This window comes from Bos mutus, chromosome 21 (assembly GCF_027580195.1).
Source record: "Bos mutus isolate GX-2022 chromosome 21, NWIPB_WYAK_1.1, whole genome shotgun sequence".
NCBI lineage: Eukaryota > Metazoa > Chordata > Mammalia > Artiodactyla > Bovidae > Bos > Bos mutus.
The window spans coordinates 60,133,754-60,154,933 of record NC_091637.1 but is presented as its reverse complement, the minus strand read 5'-3'; the positions used below and the strand labels follow the sequence as shown (position 1 = coordinate 60,154,933).

The window sequence follows — 21,180 nt, the reverse complement described above, 5'->3', positions numbered from 1 at the left end:
GCTCCCTATGTACTAGGCATTATTTGTAATAAATGTTTGCAACTAACCTACTTATACTGGAAAGAACATTTAATGAGTATTTATTGAGCAGCTTCATTACCCAAGATTCTGTACTGGGTGCTGGGCACTTACAAGGGTGAACGGGTTCAACATGCTGCCACAGAAGAATTTAAAGTCTAATTTGTGAGCCTTGTGAAGCTAAGATGTCACCATATTCATCTTAGTGTCTTTAGTCCATACCACAGGATTTGGTTTGAATGAGTGAATGGGGAAAGAATTAATGTGTCTAATACGTGATATAAATGTGTAAAAATAAGTGTTCACATACAGATTTTTTTTTTAATTTTATTTTTTGGGTGCACCTCTGCAGCATGCGGGATCCTAGTTCCCCAGCCTGTGCCCCCTTCAGTAGAAGCAAGTCTTAACCACTGGACCAGCAGGAAATTTCCTACATACAGATTTTTGCACACATGCAACTTTTTGTCTTTATATTCAGATAGCTGATCTGTGTCCTGTTTGTGTATCCAGTGCCCCAAGGAGTCTTTTTATTGCTCAGAATCATTGCCTGGCTGAAGACATGCTCGGGAACTGTTCCAATCCCCCCACCCCCGGACCCCAGGTAGAGATTTCCCGCAGTTGTAGGTGAAGCACCACTGGGTGCAGTGATTTCCCTTCCCCTTGCTATATGGTCCAAGGAGAGTTTGTTCCAGAACGCCACCTACAGGACATAATTCAGTATGCAATTCTGGCCAAAGTAGAACTGCAATCAACACTCACTGCCTGCTGCCGAATTCCTGAACTTCTCTGACACTGAATAACTTTGAGGAGATGTCTGTAACTTTATGAGTTCATCGTTTGCTGTTTTCTTAGGAAACTTAAAACTTATTATTAGTCTTTTTATTAGAAGTCAGAAGATTATTGTAAGAAATAAATGAGATACTGTGGGGTAAGAGTGCTAACATAATGCATAACTGACTCATGACTAAAGTGTTTAATAAATGTTGTTATTATTGATGTTCCGAAATGTGCCGAAATTGACTGTTGTAATCTTTTCCCCTAGGTGTTTCTGATGAAAAATCTCAAGTTCAGGAACCATGTTGTTCAGACCTCTTCCTGTTTCCTGATGAGAGTGGAAACGTGTCCCAGGAGCCTGGCCCCACTTACGCCTCATTCACCCACCACTTGATTAGTGATGCAGTGACAGGCGTGCCCTCGGAAAATGACGACTTTTGCATTCTTTTTGCACCAAGAGCAACTGTTCAGGTAGTAAATTGATAACAAAATTAAAGTCTTGAAATAATGTTACAAATAGAAGTGACCAAAGGTCATCTGAAAAAGATTCTTTAGATTTTGTTAACTCTTCACAATTCAGAATTACTTGCTTTTGTAATTTACTGTTGATGCTTTGTAAATATTTGTTATACTTTACCCTTTTTATGACATGTCTGTGAGGGACTCGGAAGAATGCTATTTTTAAAATCTCCTGCATGGTTTATTGAACTACAGAGGAAGTGTGTAGTTTGTACCCTAAAGTACCTCTTCAGGATAATGAAATTAAATGGCAGAAGAGTTCTATACAGAGGTGTTAACACAAGAATTGGGAAAGATAAGATGTGGTTTGTGTGAAGGCTGATGGTTGACTAATAGATGTAATTTCCACTTTATTGTCATGCTTACATTTAAAAAGCATAGTCTGGATTTAATGAATCCACAGTTCACTAAACAAAATGGTTAAGCACTGACTCTATGCCTTTTTATTATCAAACAAGTAGTAAAAGCCAAATTGTAGACTATAAAAAATTCTTAGGAATGATTCACATAGAAGAGCAAATTCATTTTGTAGTGAAGGAAGCAAAGTGTATTATGTGACAATTATTGTCAGTATTTAGTGTCCACTTTATATAAGGAAATTATTCAAAAGAATGCAGAGTCAAGAAGTTCCCTTGAGAAGGGAATGGTACTCAATGGTTTCTACTTAGATAAGAGAGTATGTATTAACTGTTCCTTTGTCTTAGGAGAAGGAAGAAGAACCAGTTGTAAAAATAATGGTTGATGATCCAATTGTGATAAAAGAGAATTATTTTAGTCTGCCTGTTAAGAAGACAGATACGAGCAAAGCCCCGTTACACTTTCCCATTCCTGTCGTTCGGTACCTGGTTAAAGAAGTCTCTCTTGTTTGGCATCTTTATGGAGGAAAAGATTTTGGAACAGCCCCTCCTACTTCTCCAGCTAAAAGTTACATGTAAGTAAATTTCTACATACGTCTATTTGGCAGGCCAATATATTCTTTTCATTAAAAATACATAGGATTTACTCTTTCAAGAATTATTAATAAGTATGACCCAGAGCCTGTCTGTGTTCAAAAGGGAGAAACAGTTACATGAGCAAATGAGGGCAGTGAAGTGAAGGGTCTGTCAGGAGTTAGGGACCTCGCGTGCCCCTGGTTCTCTAGCATCCAGCACCCGGCAGGGTACCAAGCACAGAGTTGATGCCTCTGAAGTACCTATTAAAAGTGAGTGCGTTATCCTTTAGTTCTGAAAGAAAACTAGACAGACTAGGTGGAGACTGGGGGCAAGCGTTCTCTTGGGGTGGGAGGGTCAGAAAAGGCTTCATGTAGCGGGAACCTCGGACACAACATTGTGAGGACTTTTTCTATTTAAAAGTGCTTTTTAAAAAACTTGACACTTTCCTGTAATTCTTTTATGTATTAATTGGAATTTCTCGGACTTGTCTTCTGATTCTCAGGGGTTTCTGAAGTAATAGGAACTTAGAAGGAGGTCTCATTTCTAAGTCTGCCTGTGATACGCACACCAACATCATAGTTAGATTCTTCTGTACTTTTAAATACTTAGCAAGTAGATGATTGCTGTGATGACAGTAATAAAATGTATGCTCTCAGTGCCTCCAAGGTGTAAAAGATGTAGTTTAAATGTATAACAATACAGTTTTTGGCAATGTTTTGATAGGTCTGTAATCTTGTTTTCTCTTTTCATCTTGTTATTTTTCCTGATGTCATTCGTTGCCTTCCTTTGACTATTCCTTTAATAAAAGGTTTTATTTTTTCATTTATAGTAGTCCCCATAGCTCACCTTCTCACACCCCTACAAGACATGGACATAATATGGTTTGTGGGGGAAAAGGAAGAAACCATGACTTTTTAATGGAAATACAGTTAAGCAAGGTAAGATGGCATTTTAAAAGGAAAAATCCACTGAAGTAAGAGCATTAGTGACGGTTCTTTGGTTCTATCCTGCCCCCTGCCCTGTGTGATCTTGGAGCCTAAGTGGAAAAGTGCAGCGGACTTGTATAAATCTTACCTCTTACTCTTTTTCAGATATTCTGAAAAGATTTAGTTTTTGTTTTTCCAGGCTACCCTCCAGAGCAATGTCTCAAAGTTGAACAAGCACCAGAATCCCCCTGAGGACTTAGTAAAACACAGGTTGCTGGGTCCAGAGTTTCTAGTTCAGTAGGGCTGCAGAAGGGCCCATGAATTTGCATTTTTAATAAGTTCCCAGGTGATTCTGATACTACTTTACCCAGGACCACACTTGGGGAACCACCGCCCTGGAGTGTCTCTGGGGAGGCCTGCCATGGAATAAGCACACAGGTCAGGTCCGTGTGAACATCTAGAGACCAGGAGGGCCAGGCTGCCAGGGACACTGATGCATTTAATTCTGTCAGCTTGTCTGGGGTTCTGATAGGTGTCATATGTTAGGGTGCTTAATATGGCAGTGGTGACAGCTCCATATACTTAACTGTATCCTTGCCCCTTTTTGGAACTTGAACCTTGCCTCCAAGCAGTTTCATTAGGGGAACAAGATGATAATTTTATGAGTTAATCCTATTGAAGGTTTTGCTTGAAAAGGATGGGGATTTTACCAAGGTCAGATAGGAAATGTCAGTCAGGCTTATCCTTGTATGATCCAATACACGTGGATTAATAAGTAAATATGTGAACAAATGGAGGATTGTTACACTGTTCTCTGAAAGCGGAATCAGAAGCTGATAATTTAATGAAAATGTGTGATATTTTACATTTTAAAGAGAAAATCTGTTTTAAATAGAGTGTCGAGGTGGTTCTGTATTCTTTCCGTCTGTGAAGGTGAAGTTTCAGCACGAGGTGTACCCGCCCTGCAAACCAGAATGCGAGTCGAGCCTTGTGGAGCACCCGGTGTCCCGGCAGGTGTTCATCGTGCAGGATCTTGAAATTCGAGATCGTCTGGCAACGTCACAAATGAATAAATTTTTGTACCTGTATTGCAGTAAAGAAATGCCTCGGAAAGCTCATTCCAACATGGTAAAATTTAAAACTTCATATATTTTGTTGCTATATTTGTTTAGGAAAAGTATTTCTATTATATCTAAAATATATATAAATTATACCTATTATAACTGCAGAAGATTTGGGGAAAATTATGAGATTTTCATTTTACTATTAAAATCCCTTTTAAATATGCTGCTTAAAGTTTTATTTTTAAAAAATTATTTTGTGACTTCCCTGGTGGCCCAGTGGTTAAGACTTTGCCTTCCAACACAGGGTGTGTGTGTGTGATCCCTGGTCATAGAGCCAAGATCCCACATGCCTCACAGCCAGAAGACCAAAACATGAAACAGAAACTCTGTTATAACAGATTACCTGAGGAAAACCAGAAGTCCGTTGTGATCTACACGAAACACGTGCACAAGGAGCTCCCTTGTGGTCCAATAGTTTGGACTCTGAACTTTCGTTGCCAAGGGCCCAGGTTTGATACCCTAGTTAGGGAAATAAGACCCCACAAGCCACACAGTGTGGTCAAGCGCGTGACACACATACACACACACACACACACGATATTGACACAGAGGGAAATAAGACCCCACAAGCCACACAGTGTGGTCAAGCACGCGACACACACACACACACACACACACACACACACACACGATATTGACACAGAGGGAAATAAGACCCCACAGGCCACACAGTGTGGTCAAGCGCGCGACACACACACACACACACACACACACACGATATTGACACAGAGGGAAATAAGACCCACAAGCCACACAATGTGGCTGGTGCATCACACACACACACACACACACACACACACACACACGATATTGACACAGAGGGAAATAAGACCCCACAAGCCACACAGTGTGGTCAAGCGCGCGACACACACACACACACACACACACACACACACACACGATATTGACACAGAGGGAAATAAGACCCCACAAGCCACACAATGTGGTCAAGTGCAACACACACACACACACACACACACACACACACATGATATTGACACAGAGGGAAATAAGACCCACAAGCCACACAGTGGGTCAAGTGCGCGCGACACACACACACACACACACACACATGATATTGACACAGAGGGAAATAAGACCCCACAAGCCACACAGTGTGGTCAAGTGCGCGACACACACACACACACACACACACACACATGATATTGACACAGAGGGAAATAAGACCCCACAAGCCACACAGTGTGGTCAAGTGCGCGACACACACACACACACACACACACACACACACACATGATATTGACACAGAGGAAATAAGACCCCAAGCCACACAGTGTGGCAAGTCGCCACACACACACACACACACACACACACGATATTGACACAGAGGGAAATAAGACCCCACAAGCCACACAGTGTGGTCAAGCGCGCGACACACACACACACACATGATATTGACACAGAATTGTTAGCAGTGTTCCAGATTTCTAACTTTTTCAATTTTAGTAGCATAGAAATTCTCAGCTGAGGTCTTTCAGAAGAAAACATTATAGAAGTTACCTTTGGAGTATGGATCTATGGATTTAGATCCAGGGGCTTAGCAGACTCCTCTGAGACTGCAAGTACAACATTATCATTTGCTTTTTTTCCCCGCTAAAGAGAATCCGTATCTTTCATCAGATTCTTAAAAGAGTATCTGACCAAAAAAAGTTAGATTCCGGATTCTAAGGAAAGAGGGTAAACCGACTTTCTGTCTAATATAGGGACTAGATATAGCATGGTTTTCTTCTCTCTCTCTCTCTTTTTTTTTTTAATGGAAACAAGGTCATAATGTCATTGGAGAAAAACGTGTTTCTCTTTCTCGCCTTGCAGTTGACAATTAAAGCACTACACGTGCGTCCAGAGTCTGGCAGGTCCCCACAGGAGTGCTGCCTCAGAGTATCACTAATGCCACTTCGCCTCAATATTGACCAGGTTTGTATTGCAAGCAGAATTGCATGGAGGTATGATTAAATAGATATCCTGTGTTCAGAGTGAGAAATTTAATTTATTAGAATTATAATGTTGTTTATTATTTAAAGTTTATGGAGTTTGCATAATTAAAACAGACTTCTGCTGGTAAAGGACAGGACAGATTCATTCGGTGTTTGAAATCTGAACTGTGAGTAAACATTAGATGTTATCCTTCTGTCTCCTACTTGCTGTCTACGTGACAGAGCACTTAATACCTGCCTCTTACATTCTCTGATCTTTACACACATACTCCTGATGCAGATACACAGGTGTTTTCAGGAGATGGAAGGACTCCCTGATATATATTATTGAAAGGTATAGGGGGCTATAATCACAGCACCTGTAAAGGAATTCCTGGGCAAAATGACAAATTAGTAGATTGGCACTTAAACAGGTCACAAACAAAACAAATTTATGGAAATAAAGAAATTCATTTTCCTATATTCTAGCAAGCACCCCATCAAACAGTTCTGGGTTTTGCATTCACCCAGAGAGCAGTCTAAGGCATAGTTGGTGCCTCCTCTACAAGCTCTGTTCAAGGCCTCTGAAGACGGGATGCTTTGCAGTGTAGTGGTGAAAGCATGGGTTTGCGGTCAGACCTGGGCTCACATCTCAGTTCTCTTTTACTAATTGTGTGGCTTTGGGTAAGTAACTAACTCTCTAAGCCTCAATTTCTTCGCTGATAAAATGGAAAACATAGTACATTTAGCATCATTTTTTAAAACATGAGGATCGGAGAAGGAAATGGCAACCCACTCCAGTGTTCTTGCCCGGAGAATCCCAGGGACAGGGGAGCCTGGTGGGCTACCGTCTGTGGGGTCGCACAGAGTCAGACACGACTGAAGCAACTTAGCAGCAGCAGCAGCAGCGTCTGTAAACGGAGAAGGCAATGGCACCCCACTCCAGTACTCTTGCCTGGAAAATCCTATGGACGGAGGAGCCTGGTGGGCTGCAGTCCGTGGGGTCGCGAAGAGTTGGACATTGCTGAGTGACTTCACTTTCACGCATTGGAGAAGGAAATGGCAACCCACTCCAGTATTCTTGCCTGGAGGATCCCAGGGACGGCGAAGCCTGGTGGGCTGCCGTCTATGGGGTGGCACACAGTTGGACACGACTTAGGCGACTTAGCAGCAGCAGCGTCTATAAAACACTTACCTTGGTGCCTGGCACACAGTGTTAAAGATCACAGGTGTTACCTGTTACCGTCATTAACTGAAGCATATAACAACTGTATAAAATAAATGGAGTTTTTATAATGATCTGCTTTTGAAATAACAAAGCCTTCCTGTTGTATCGTATATATTGGTGTGAGCTCAGGTTTGGAAGCAGCGTATATGTTGGGTAATATTATTTGTTTGCTCAATAATATTGATTAATGCTGATTCACTATTTAAATAAGTAGCAGATATATCAGGAATAATCTTAAATGATGTTTATATTGTAAACAAACTATAGGCCTAGCTCAGAGAAAATGTATTGTGAAGCACAGACGTGTAGCACAACTTTACATTACTATGTGTAGCTTCTGAGCTGGGTCAGACTTGCCAGTGTGTACTTAGATTTATGTTTTCTCATTATGGTAACAATCTTTTGAAATCTGTATTTTAATTTAATTTATCCATATTGGCCTAGTAGGAATATGATGCAGTATTTATGGGAAATTCAGTCTGAAAAATCACCAGTGTGAGCAAGAATTTGAACAAGATTTATCTTTATGGCATGACTTTACCAGACTTAGTAAGCCCAATTTTCTCTAATAAGCCTTTTCTTTAATATTGAATGTTAATTTCTAATGTAGAACTATTAAACAGTATGATTTTAAAATGGAGAAATGTTAATCTTAGAAAAAAAAAATCAGGGAAATAAATGTTACGACTAAACTGAGGAGGAATGGGAAATCATTTCCCAAGATGTGAAACCTACGGAAACAAAGCCATGCTACAAATGTATGACTTAGTGAGGAATATTACAATACAAAAGAGTCCTTTCTTCTAAGACTGACATACTATGCCAAGCAGTCATTTGAATAGCAAGCCAAATTTGTATTTTTCTTTTAAAAACAAATCAGTTGATGATGATAATGTTTTGAGTAATATGTTTTTTACCAAGCATATCTCTGACTTTATCTTAACTGGATCAGAGCAACATGTTGTTTGCTCATGTTTTTAAAAAGCTGCATTGCTGTTGACATTTGGTGCAGTTGATTCCACAGCTCAGGGTACCTGTAGGACAGGCAGGACACTGGGGTCACTAAGATGGAGTGACTTCCACGTGGGGAGGTGAGGAGATGATGGAGGTTGTGTAAGTAGGATGCTGGAGATTCAAAATCTGAAGGGGCCAGATTTCCTGACTTTCTTAGTCTGGTGATCATTTTAGTATTGAACTGCCTGTAAATCTGTGTAGGGAAGACATCAGTTCAGTTCAGTTGCTCAGTCATGTCCAACTCTTTGTGACCCCATGGACTGTAGCATGCCAGGCTTCCCTGTCCATCACCAACTCCCGGAGCTTGATCAAACTCATGTTCATTGAGTTGGTGATGCCATCCAACCATCTCATCCTCTGTCGTCCCCTTCTCCTGCCCTCAATCTTTCTGAGCATCAAGATCTTTTCCAGTGAGTCATATTAATTCCAAATCATTTGCTGAGTAACTGTCCCAGGTCTGAACTAGGATGCTGGGAATACATAGATGAAGAAACATCCCTTCCTCAGAGATCTCTATGTAATAGAGAGAGTACCAAAAAAACAGAGGACTTTAACACCCTGTGATGAAGTAGGCATAAAGATAAGTCCCATTGAAAGAGGACTTTTAGCCTGGGCTGGGAGTTTGGAAGATGAGGGGTGATCAGGAAAGGCTTTCTGGAGGTAACACTCAAGCTGGTCCTAAGGAATGTGCAACTGTGAATATTTGTAAAGGCATTGAGGGCCTAATGCAGGTTATGAGATGAGACGTGAGGCCGTTGGGTAGGACAGGTGCCCAGTGGAGGTCGGAAATGGTGAGCATGTAGCAGCGCCAGTTTGCATGTTTGTGACTTTTTTCAGCATCACCTGAGTATGACATTGAAAGTAATTCTTTTAAACCTTAAGTCGTATCTCACTGATAGTAGCCTTTATCATAGGACCTTAAAGCTAGAAATAACTGTTTTATAGTTCAAGTTTAGTATAAATAAACCATACTTTTTAAAATTAAAAAAAATGATTGTACTGAGGTATAATTTATATATAATAATAGGCAGAGATTTTTAGGTATACAGTTTGAGTTTGACAGATATATACACTTGAGTAACTACCGCACCAGTTGAGATATAGAACAGTTTTTTTACTCTGCAAAATTCGCTTGTGTCCCTTTGTGGTCAGTCCACCATCCCAAAGCAACTGCTGATCTCATTTCATCACTGTAGAGCAGCTTTTTTTGTTCTACAGCTTATAAATGGAATTGTATCTGGCTTCCTGTTCTCAACATTATGCCCAGGAGATTTTTCTGTGTTGTAGCATGTATCAGCAGTCCATTCATTTTTACTCCTGAGCAGTGTTTCATTGTATGGGTACAACACTTGTTTATTCATTTACTTACTAATTCACAGTGGATTGTTTCCTTGTTTTTGGCTCTTAATGGATAAAGCTGTTATGAAATTTGAAGTCTTTTAATGGACATATTTTTCAGTTTTCTTCGGTAATGATAAACAGGATGTCTAGGTCATAGGGTGAATGTGTGTTACGATCATAAGAAGCTGCCAAATAGTTTTCCACAGTGGTTGTACCATTGCAGGTTCGTGGCAGTAAGAGATGAGAGCAACAGCTGCTTCATGCTCTGACCAAACCTGGTGTTGTCTTTTTAATTTTGGCTCTCTTATTTGGTGTTCATTGCCATTTTAATTTGGATTTCCCCGATGACTGAAGAACTGTACAAAAAAGATCTTCATGACCCAGATAATCATGATGGTGTGATCACTGACCTAGAGCCAGACATCCTGGAATGTGAAGTCAAGTGGGCCTTAGAAAGTATCACTACAAACAAAGCTAGTGGAGGTGGTAGAATTCCAGTGGAGCTATTCCAAATCCTGAAAGATGATGCTGTGAAAGTGCTGCACTCAATATGCCAGCAAATTTGGAAAACTCAGCAGTGGCCACAGGACTGGAAAAGGTCAGTTTTCATTCCAATCCCAAAGAAAGGCAATGCCAAAGAATGCTCAAACTACTGCACAGTTGCACTCATCTCACATGCTAGTGGCAGTGGCACCCCACTCCAGTACTCGTGCCTGGAAAATCCCATGGACGGAGGAGCCTGGTAGGCTGCAGTCCATGGGGTCGCTAAGAGTCGGACACCACTGAGCGACTTCACTTTCACTTTTCACTTTCATGCATTGGAGAAGGAAATGGCAACCCACTCCAGTGTTCTTGCCTGGAGAATCCCAGGGACGGGGGAGCTTGGTGGGCTGCCATCTATGGGGTCGCTCAGAGTCAGACATGACTGAAGCGACTTAGCACTTAGCACACACTAGTAAAGTAATGCTTAAAATTCTCCAAGCCAGGCTTCAGTAATATGTGAACCGTGAACTTCCTAATGTTCAAGCTGATTTTAGAAAAGGCAGAGGAACCAGAGATCAAATTGCCAACATCTGCTGGATCATGGAAAAAGCAAGAGAGTTCCAGAAAAACATCTATTTCTGCTTTGTTGGCTATGCCAAAGCCTTTGACTGTGTGGATCACAATAGACTGTGGAAAATTCTTCAAGAGATGGGAATACCAGACCACCTGACCTGCCTCTTGAGAATATATGCAGGTCAGGAAGCAACAGTTAGAACTGGACATGGAACAACAGACTGGTTCCAAATAGGAAAAGGAGTATGTCAAGGCTGTATATTGTCAGCCTGCTTATTTAACTTCTATGCAGAGTACATCATGAGAAACGCTGGGCTGGAAGAAGCACAAGCTGGAATCAAGATTGCCAGGAGAAATATCAATAACTTCAGATATGCAGATGACACCACCCTTATGGCAGAAAGTAAAGAGGAACTAAAGAGCCTCTTGATGAAAGTGAAAGAGGAGAGTGAAAAAGTTGGCTTAAAGCTCAACATTCAGAAAACGAAGATCATGGCATCTGGTCCCATCACTTCATGGGAAATAGATGGGGAAGCAGTGGAAACAGTGTCAGACTTTGTTTTTTGGGGCTCCAAAATCACCGCAGATGGTGACTGCAGCCATGAAATTAAAAGACACTTATTCCTTGGAAGGAAAGTTATGACCAACCTAGATAGCATATTCAAAAGCAGAGACATTACTTTGCCAACAAAGGTCGCCTAGTCAAGGCTATGGTTTTTCCTGTGGTAATGTATGGATGTGAGAGTTGGACTGTGAAGAAGGCTGAGTGCCGAAGAATTGATGCTTTTGAACTGTGGTGTTGGAGAAGACTCTTGAGAGTCCCTTGGACTGCAAGGAGATCCAACCAGTCCATTCTGAAGGAGATCAGCCCTGGGATTTCTTTGGAAGGAATGATGCCAAAGCTGAAACTCCAGTACTTTGGCCACATCATGCGAAGAGTTGACTCATTAGAAAAGACTCTGATGCTGGGAGGGATTGGGGGCAAGAGGAGAAGGGGACGACAGAGGATGAGATGGCTGGATGGCATCACTGACTCAATGGACGTGAGTCTGAGTGAACTCCGGGAGTTGGTGATGGACAGGGAGGCCTGGCGTGGTGCGATTCATGGGGTCGCAAAGAGTCGGACACAACTGAGCAACTGATCTGATCTGATCTGATCTGATGACTGATGATGCTGAGCATCATCTCATGAGCTTATTCAACACTTGTACATCTGTTTTGAAGTCTCTGTATCTTTCTAGTTTCAAAGTTAGGTTGTTTGTCTTACTGAGTTGTAGGAAAGATTGAGGGCAGGAGAAGAGGGCGACAGAGGATGAGATGGTTGGATGGCATCACTGACTCAATGGACAAGAGTTTGAGCAAGCTCCAGGAGATGGTAAAGGACAGGGAAGCTGGCGTGCCGCGTGCATTCTGTGGGGTTGCAGAGTCAGACACGACTGAGCGACTGAACAGCAAAAGAGTTCAGCATAAATACCACAATCAACCATTTGGAGAACATTTTGAAAAGCTGATGATTAATATATCTTTGTCTGTTGTTTGTAGTAAAAACGTATAAAAATCACTGCCTTGTTAGTTGTCCTTTTCTCTTTTTTTTGAAGGCAGTCATAGAGGCAAAACATTTATAGTATTAAAATATTGCCATTTGGTGGCAAAGGATAACATTTTATATACTATTAACATGTAATATTTGATACATGTATATATCATATCTGGGCTTCCCAGGTGGTGCTAGTGGTAAACAACTGCCTGCCAACGCAGGAGACGTAAGAGATGCAGATTCAAACCCTGTGTTGGGAAGATCCCCTGGAGGAGGGCGTGGCAGCCCACTAGTATTCTTGCCTGGAGAATCCCATGGACAGAGGAGCCTAGAAGCCTACAGTCCATAAGATCGCAGAGTCGGACATGACTGAAGTGACTTACCATGCACATGTACCATATATATAGCAATTTCTAATAAATGTATAAAATGTAAATAACATATAAACATCTACATAAATACATATGTGTAAAGAATAATAATGTAATGAACAATTCACCAACTTACTCCTCGACTGCAGAACCAGAATATTCTAATACTATTGAAGCTGTCTGCTTGTTCTTCAGTCCAGCCCCCAGTTTCTCATATGCAACATTACCTAAAAAAATACCTTTTTAGCATCCGTCATTGACACCTCTGACAAGTGTGATCAGTAGATCAGACCCTTTGGAATGCCACTCAGGCTTTCAGTGTGCTGTGGCATATTGTGACCCTGTAATTCACTTTCACGTTGTGTTTTGGTGCAGTTTTAATGTTTTATATTAATTTAAGATTGTTTTTAATGGAAAGGAAGAATAAGAAAGAACAGGCTCAGTTATTTAATTTTCATATTCTCCAAAATGGATTTGTCAGTTGCTGTGAAGCTGCTAATAATGGGCAAATATGGCTTGCATATACAACATCAAGACCAGTCCAGTTTCAGAAGAGACCACACTGAGTGGGTGATTTTATTTACTTTTAGTTTTTATTTTGAATATCATGTCCAGTGAAGAAAATGTACTCAGGCAATATAACATAGTGTTAAAAGCAGAAATAAGACATTAAGAACTTTTAAGTCACGTCTAAGTATTGAGTACTTGCTAGCTGCTATTATTATTGTTAGTAATACTACTGCTACCAATTCAGAGACCCAATGCCAAATAAGAAAGAGACTTCTATATTTCTATGAAAACTAAAATGTTCTTTGATTTAGAAATGGCCATTTAATTTCTAACTCATCTGTACATTAATTTCCACATCTATAAATTAATTTTCTGAGAGTTGTGAGAATTAACAAGGAAGAGTGAGAGAGAGAAAGGAATTGAGAATAGGCACAGTGCTGGCACTGGATAAATTATAGCTGTATATGAACAATGAGTGAAATGAGAGACTTCACGTTACTTCCTTTCACAGTTTTAAAAATAGCTGCACCTTTTTAAACCCTTTTAGTTATAATTACATCTCTCAATTTTAGGATGCCTTGTTCTTCTTGAAGGATTTCTTCACAAGTCTTTCTACAGAAGTAGAGCTGCTCATGACTCCAGATCCAGAAGGTATTAAATATGTAGAATCTGAAAAAGTCTGTAATGTGTACTTGGATTGATTTGATTGTTACGAGACCTTTTTGAGAATGTACTTACAGATCTTTTCTCTCATTTATATAAATGTGTTCCATGATTATTTTTCTTAAGTTGTGCATATGCAGTTTATGTAAAAGTACTGTTGTTCCCCCTTATCCTCAGGAGGTACGTTCCAAGACCCCCAGTGGGTGCCTGAAATTGCAGATAGTACCAAACCCTAAATGTACTAAGTTTTTTCTTTACATACTAGCCTATGACAAAGTTTAATTTATAAATTAGGCACAGTAAGAGACTAACAATAATAACTAATAAGAACAATTGTAACAGTATACTATAATAAAACTTAGGTGAGTATGATCTCTTTCTTTCTTTCAAAATATCTTGTACAAATTTAATGCCTTTTCCATCTTAGCTAAACACTTATCATGCACTGTAGCTATAACCTTTGTAGTTTGAGGTATGACAGCAAAATGGGCATGAATTCCTTTTTCCTTCATCACAGTTTTACAAATTTGTTCTTACTGTAGATCTTAGCAAGCTGAGCATATGGTTTTTTTTTTTTCCTTATTAAGAACTTTCATCTTTTCACTTAATATATTATGGCTTTTCTTTGGTGTATTGGAATTGCCAGCATCATTGTTCTTGCACTTTGGAGTCATTATTAATAAAATAAGGGTTACTTACCATAAGCACCGACCTGATAACCGAGACGTCCACCCAGTGACTCACGGGCGGGATATGCTGGACAGAGGGCTGATTCACCTTCCGGTGGGGCAGGGAAATGGTGCAAGATTTCATCATGCTGCTCAGTGGTATGCGGTTGAAAACTTAGAAGTTGTTTATTTCTGACATTTTCCATTTCGTATTTTTGGACCATAGTTGGAAAGTGAAACTAAAGATGGAGAGGGGGCTACTGTGAAAGATTTATCTGTAGCAGTAGTTATATTTATTAAACGAAATACTGTAAAACAAGTTAACTGTAGCTTGGTTTAAGTTGCTCTAAAGAAGCATATACCTAATTTTCCAAATGTGCACATTACCTTTTCAGTTAAAAAGTCTCCAGGGGCTGATGTCACCTGCAGTTTGCCAAGGCATTTAAGCGCCTCAAAAGAGCCAAATCTAGTTCTTTCTTTCCCTGGGCCAAAGCAGCCTTCCCCAAATGGCAGTGCCAATTCAGTGCAAGCGGTTAATGGGGAAGAAGAGAAGGACTTCTCTCCTGAAGAAGCGTTGTTTAGTGATCAGCCTGTGTTTTTTAGGTAAATCATTTAATTTTGATAACAAAAGACGTTATTTTAGAGTTTGAAAGTTGTTCTTTAACGTGTTTGTGTGACAGAAATCGTGGAATTACTTTAGCTTTTCTCTGCACTGGCAAATAATCAGTGGGTATGAGTCAGAATGACTGAAACGACTTAGCATACAAGTATGCATACTTATTTACATGGGGCTTCCTGGGTGCTGTCAGTGGTAAAGAATCCACCTGCCAGTGTAGGAGACACAAGAGATGCGGGTTCGATCCCTGAGTCAGGAAGAGGAAATGGCAGTCCGCTCCAGTATTCTTGCCTGGAAAATTCCATGGTCAGTGGAGCCTGGTGGGTTACAGTCCATGGGACTCTAAAGAGTTGGACATGGCTGAGCCCGCACAAACACAGATACACACAGACACACACACGTTTATACGTGGGCCCCCAACTTGCACCTTTCATTTACACATAATAACCCTGGCTCAGGACTCAGCCTCCTGTTGAACCTGTAGCAGAAATTTTCTCTTCACTTAGTCTCTTCCTTTTTCCTCTTTCTGTCTTTCTCTTCTGATCACTCTCAGAGCCTGTTGGTGTCTCCATGACCATGATGCTGTCTTTTTCCCTTACACACCTCACCTTCAGCACCCCTCCCTTTTCCCTTACGGGGATTTTCTGTCTGATTTCTCTGCCCTTCCCTATCACTGCTGTGTCTCTTGTGACCCTCTGTCCTCTGGCTAAGTTGGCATCATAGGGAAACCCAGGTCCCTATACTGCTGCTGGCTGCTGTGACTACAGCCAACCACTAGCTTGTTGTCTGTCATTTCCAGTTTCATTCATTCTTCCCTTCTTTCTTTCCCAGCCCTTGATGGTGGGGATGGAGCCTAGGATCTCTATCGGAAGGAAAGAGGTCAAAGATCAAAACCACCTCTGTTATGAGAGACAACTCCCTTCCCTGGTTTTCTGTACTCCTCTCCTGCTGACATCAGTGTTCCCCAAGTTCTGTCTTTCTCTCTAAGGTTAGACTTTAGGTATGGCCCAAAGTGGGCAGTTGTTGTCGTTCAGTCACTGAGTCATGTCTGACTCTTTGCAACCTGATGGACTGTAGCCCCCCAGGCTCCTCAGTCCATGGGATTTCCTGGGCAAGAATCCTGAAATGGGTTGCCATTTCCTTCTCCAGGGAATCTTGCTTACTTAGGAGTCAAATCCATGTCTCCTGCATTGGCAGGAGATTCTTTACCACTGAGTCACCTGGGAAGTTCTAAGTAGGCAGTACAACTATTTTAAAGTGTTTTCATGTTTTGAATATCTTGTGTATTGATGAAAATAGTCAGAAAATATAATAGAATATGAGAATTGGAAAGATCCTGAGATAGAGGTTCTCTGGTGATTCTTAACTTTTCCATCATAAAGGAAGAGCCTCTTTTATTATTTTCCTACTTTGCTTTTTTATTAAAATTTTTTTCTACCAAAAAACTGTGTATCCTAAGAAATAATTTGAACTCTCATTTTATATTAATCACGTATAAGCTGCCGATTTTTGTTTTTTGTGAACACTGGATAACCGTTATTAAAAAAAATCAAATCGTTACAATTTTGGTCTGAGAACATGGAAACTTGGCACTTTCTAATCAGTTTGTATAGCCTCACTTGCTTAGGTAAATATGTGTTTTTTCCACTAGACTACTTAATAGCTTGTAGATTTCTGTTTCTGCTCTCAAAAACTGCTGGAGTGCCTCGGACCCGGTGTAGTCCTTAGTGACGTGGTTTAGATTACTCACTTCGCTGGTGAGGAGCTTAATGCGAGAGAGGAGAGGTGACTTGCTCAAGGCCACACAGTTGCCAAGCCAGGACTAGAATGGAGGTTTTCTTAATCCCAAATTCAGTACATTTTCCAATTAATGACATAATAGTCTCCTCTCCTACAAACATTTATTCACTCCACAAATATTTATTGAACACAGTATATGTATGTCAGATTTTGTTCTAGGTACAGTGAACAGAGTAGAGAAAAATCTCTCTTGAGTTGAGCTTACAGATAATTAAGATATTTGGTCTACCCTGTTACATGCCTTGGAGGAACAGAGTGAGAAAGGTGACGCAGGTGTTGAGGGGCTGTTGGCACAGAACCAGATACAGACGGCTGTTTGGAAGATGAGGGGTGACCTGGACCCCAGACTCCTGTAGTCACTGATGTAGATTTAGCACTTCCTTTTTAGAGTCAGTTAAGGACTTTTCCAGGATGACTTGGGATAACTTAGGATATAACCACTGACATTAATTCTGTAATAAAATGTGTTTCAACTTACAATTTACAGTCCAACTTTTGGAAGCCAACTGCTTTTGTTTGATGTGTATAATTGTAATTTCATTCAGAATTCCCAAGTGTGTCAGTATCCCGTTTACAAGCATTAATTTCAAGAGTGTAAAAATTCACCAATGTAGATGGGGTTTAAAAATTAACTGATGAAGACACTTAGGCTCAGAGAGTTTAAATTACTTGCCTTGACTGTATCCCATATAACTGATAAAACTAGGGTTCATGTCTGGGTCTTCTGGAGGTTTGTTTCATCATGGAACTAAAATAAATACCTTAGCTCTTCTTTTTTACTTCTTGGTGATGATTATATTATTTGGTTTAATCTTGAAAGTTATTTTTGTTAGTTTACTCTCTGTATGAATTGAATACCTGCCAGAATAAATTTCTCTAACTTAAGTTTTGTTTAGTAAACAAGGAAAGGGTTTTTAAAATAAAATAAATAAAATTTATAAGATTAACATTGTTTAGTTGGTATATTGTCTTAAGGTATACGGCTGAAAGACATTCTCTTTTATTTAGATCTTAATATATCCACATTATTTATTTTGTGGTTTTTATTCTCCAGTTGAAAAGGTTAATTTACATCTAATTTCAGCTATTAGTAATTTTTAATATAAATAACTCCCCTTCTTTCTTTATCTTCAGAGAATTCAGATTCACATCAGAAGTTCCTATTCGACTTGATTATCATGGGAAACATGTATCAATGGATCAGGTCTGGAAATTTTGCACAAATATACTCTACAGAATTATCTCATTTGTTTTTCTAGTGGACTCAGTTTTTAGGAAACTTTTTCGATCGTAGTTTATGTGTTTGAAATGAAGTGTAAGATTTTAAAATTTAATTCTATTTTTAAAGTAAATATAATTTATTTAAAGATCCAAATTTTACTTAAGTAAATTTACTTAAGTAAAATTTGGATGTCAGTTGGGTCTTATAAAATACATATATTTTTTTGCTATACATATTTTAGGTGTTTTAGCTTAATTAGTGAATTTTTTTTTTATTTTAAAGGGTACATTAGCTGGGATTTTGATTGGTCTCGCCCAGTTAAACTGCTCTGAACTAAAGCTGAAGAGGCTTTTCTATCGGCATGGGTAAGTTGATTTATCATATGAGACTTTAAGATGTAGTTACTAAAGTTAGTTTACAACTAGCCAACATACGTAAGTTAATTATTTTACAATGTTATTTGCAGAGAGCTCATTTTTAGAGGATTTTTACCGGCTAGGGGCTATTTTTTTTATTCTGAGAGAATAGTAGCAGTTTGAAGAGAGCATTTCCCCCAAAAGCAGCTATAGTTAGGACTTTTTTTATAATTTCCCAAAGTTATAAATTAGCCTATATGGAAGTTCACAAGGTAATGGTCCTTAGTAGCTAAGAACTGTGTGACAATTAGAGACGTTGAATTAATCCTTTAGATGTTAAAGCTTTAGATGTTAAAGCTTTAGATGTTAAAGAAGTAAAAACAGTGGAAATGCACACTTGTATATATTACCTTAGCCTTTTATAGAAATTATTAGCATTACAATTAGGTTAAATGTATGTGTATACACACATATATATAGTAGAATTCAAAATCTATAAAATTTCATCCATGTAATTTGTAGATTTTTTTGTCTTAAGTAAAAAAAAAAAAATCCCCCAAACTGTGTAAACCTATAAATGTCACTCTTCTTCCCATATACTAATAGTCATTTTCTCTAGTTTGCTAGGTGTGGACAAATTATTCTCATACGCAATCACCGAGTGGCTTACTGACATTAAGAAGAACCAGCTGCCAGGAATCCTGGGAGGTGTTGGGCCTATGCATTCACTAGTACAGCTAGGTGAGTGTTCTTTTTTTAATTAGAAGATAATTTATTTTACCTGATCAGTGATTCTTTACCCTTTCGGGACTATGGATGCCTTCGAGAATCTATGTGAGGATCATCTTTCTAGAAAAATCTACCTGTTAGTGATACACAAAAAATGTTGCCTCGCATTTTAGGGGTTAAAAATCCTAGGGTTAGGATATAGCAGAGATTTGAGCTCCAGTGCTCCTGTTTTTCTTTTTACATGTGTTCTGATTGTGGTAAAAGTCACATAATATAAAACACACTGTCTAAACCGTATTTAACTGCGCTTCAGTGGCGCTGAGGACGTTCACGTTGTTGTGCAGCTCTCACCATCATCTGTCTCCTGAACTTTCCACTTTCCTAAACTGAACTCTGTCCCCATTAAACACGTAAGTCCTCATTCCTCACCACCCGCCTAACCCACCTCCGACATCTGCCAGTGTATTTTCCCACTCTGTGAATTGAGGAATATACATTGCCTGTTCTAGGCACCTTGTATAAATGGAAGCAAGCAGTGTTTGTCTTCACCTGCTGTACTCCAGTACTCTATTAATTTCTGCATGTTGACTGCTGTTCTAGTGCAAGGCCTCAAGGACTTGGTCTGGTTACCAATTGAGCAGTACCGAAAGGACGGCCGCATTGTCAGAGGGTTTCAGAGAGGGGCTGCCTCCTTTGGCACCTCGACAGCGATGGCTGCTCTCGAGCTCACGAACAGAATGGTTCAAACCATACAGGTAACTTTCCATAGACCAGCTTAATCTCCAGAAAGAGGGAGAGCCATTAGAAACACTTGACTTATCTTGGTTTTAAAATGGCACCATGAAAATGTATAAAATACTGAGAATATTTTATTTGTAATGACTTAGTATCATTAAAATTTTTTTTGATTAGCTGTCCATTGTTAAATAATTAGTAGAATAAAGTGGTGGACTACAGTGTCAAATTTGTTTGCCTGTTTCAGGTAAATTATAACTATTAAGTTAGCCAAAGATTTATTTCAGCACATTTATGTGGAGAGATCATAGCTGAATGTAATGAAGGCACTAGAGAGCTGATAGTAGTTGTATGCAGGTTTGCTAGTAAGTATTAAGCTCCAGTTGGCCTTACCCAGTTGTGCACAGACCATGCATTCTTGTCTAGCCTGGTAACAGAGTGTTCTCAGAGAGATGAGGAACTGAAAAAAGCTGCTCAGCGCAGATACTAATGTATACGTTAACGTTCTTGTTATAAAAGGAATACGTTCTGGTTGTAAAGAATTCTGTCGCTGCAGAATTCCTCTGCAGAATTCCTCTGCCGCTCCTCACTCCCCTTAGGAAGTGTGCTGCTGGAGCGTAACTCCCCAGACTTTGTTGTGACTCACTCTTTCCTCTCTGATGAAACGATCCAGGCAGCAGCGGAGACTGCGTATGACATGGTGTCTCCAGGCACCCTTTCTATCGAGCCCAAGAAGGTCAGGAGGTTCCCCCATCACCGGTTAGCCCACCAGCCAGTGGACCTGAGGGAAGGGGTGGCCAAGGCCTACAGTGTCGTGAAGGAGGTGAGTGGCTGCCCCAGGGGATGGACCAGGAGCAGTTTGCGTCCTTCCCTGGAGTTTGTCTAAAGAGCAGCAGGGCTTGGGCTTCGTTCTGAAGGACCCTAGGGTGGCTTTGGGACTGTTTTGCCACTGATGAGTGCAGATGTGTGTGTAGGGAAGAGGGGAGGGCTACGTCCTGGCCTGCAGGCTCTCAAGAAGACTAGCAGTCTCGTGGGAAGACTGGTCTCTTTATGGACAGAAGAAAGCAAGGGGTGGTAGAAACACACCATGAACTCACCAGGGAAGTT

At 40.1% G+C, this 21,180-nt stretch overlaps 1 protein-coding gene across 1 annotated transcript in view; it reads left to right on the top strand.

The window, feature by feature from the left end:
• ATG2B (autophagy related 2B) overlaps positions 1–21,180 on the top strand; it is an 81,231-nt gene that overhangs the window by 52,858 nt on the left and 7,193 nt on the right. The window contains 12 exon segments of the mRNA XM_070357913.1: positions 1,061–1,263; positions 2,016–2,242; positions 3,073–3,181; positions 4,103–4,297; positions 6,127–6,228; positions 13,857–13,935; positions 15,011–15,218; positions 18,166–18,235; positions 18,536–18,618; positions 19,229–19,350; positions 19,939–20,093; positions 20,747–20,896. Coding sequence (XP_070214014.1) covers positions 1,061–1,263; positions 2,016–2,242; positions 3,073–3,181; positions 4,103–4,297; positions 6,127–6,228; positions 13,857–13,935; positions 15,011–15,218; positions 18,166–18,235; positions 18,536–18,618; positions 19,229–19,350; positions 19,939–20,093; positions 20,747–20,896 — 1,703 coding nt within the window.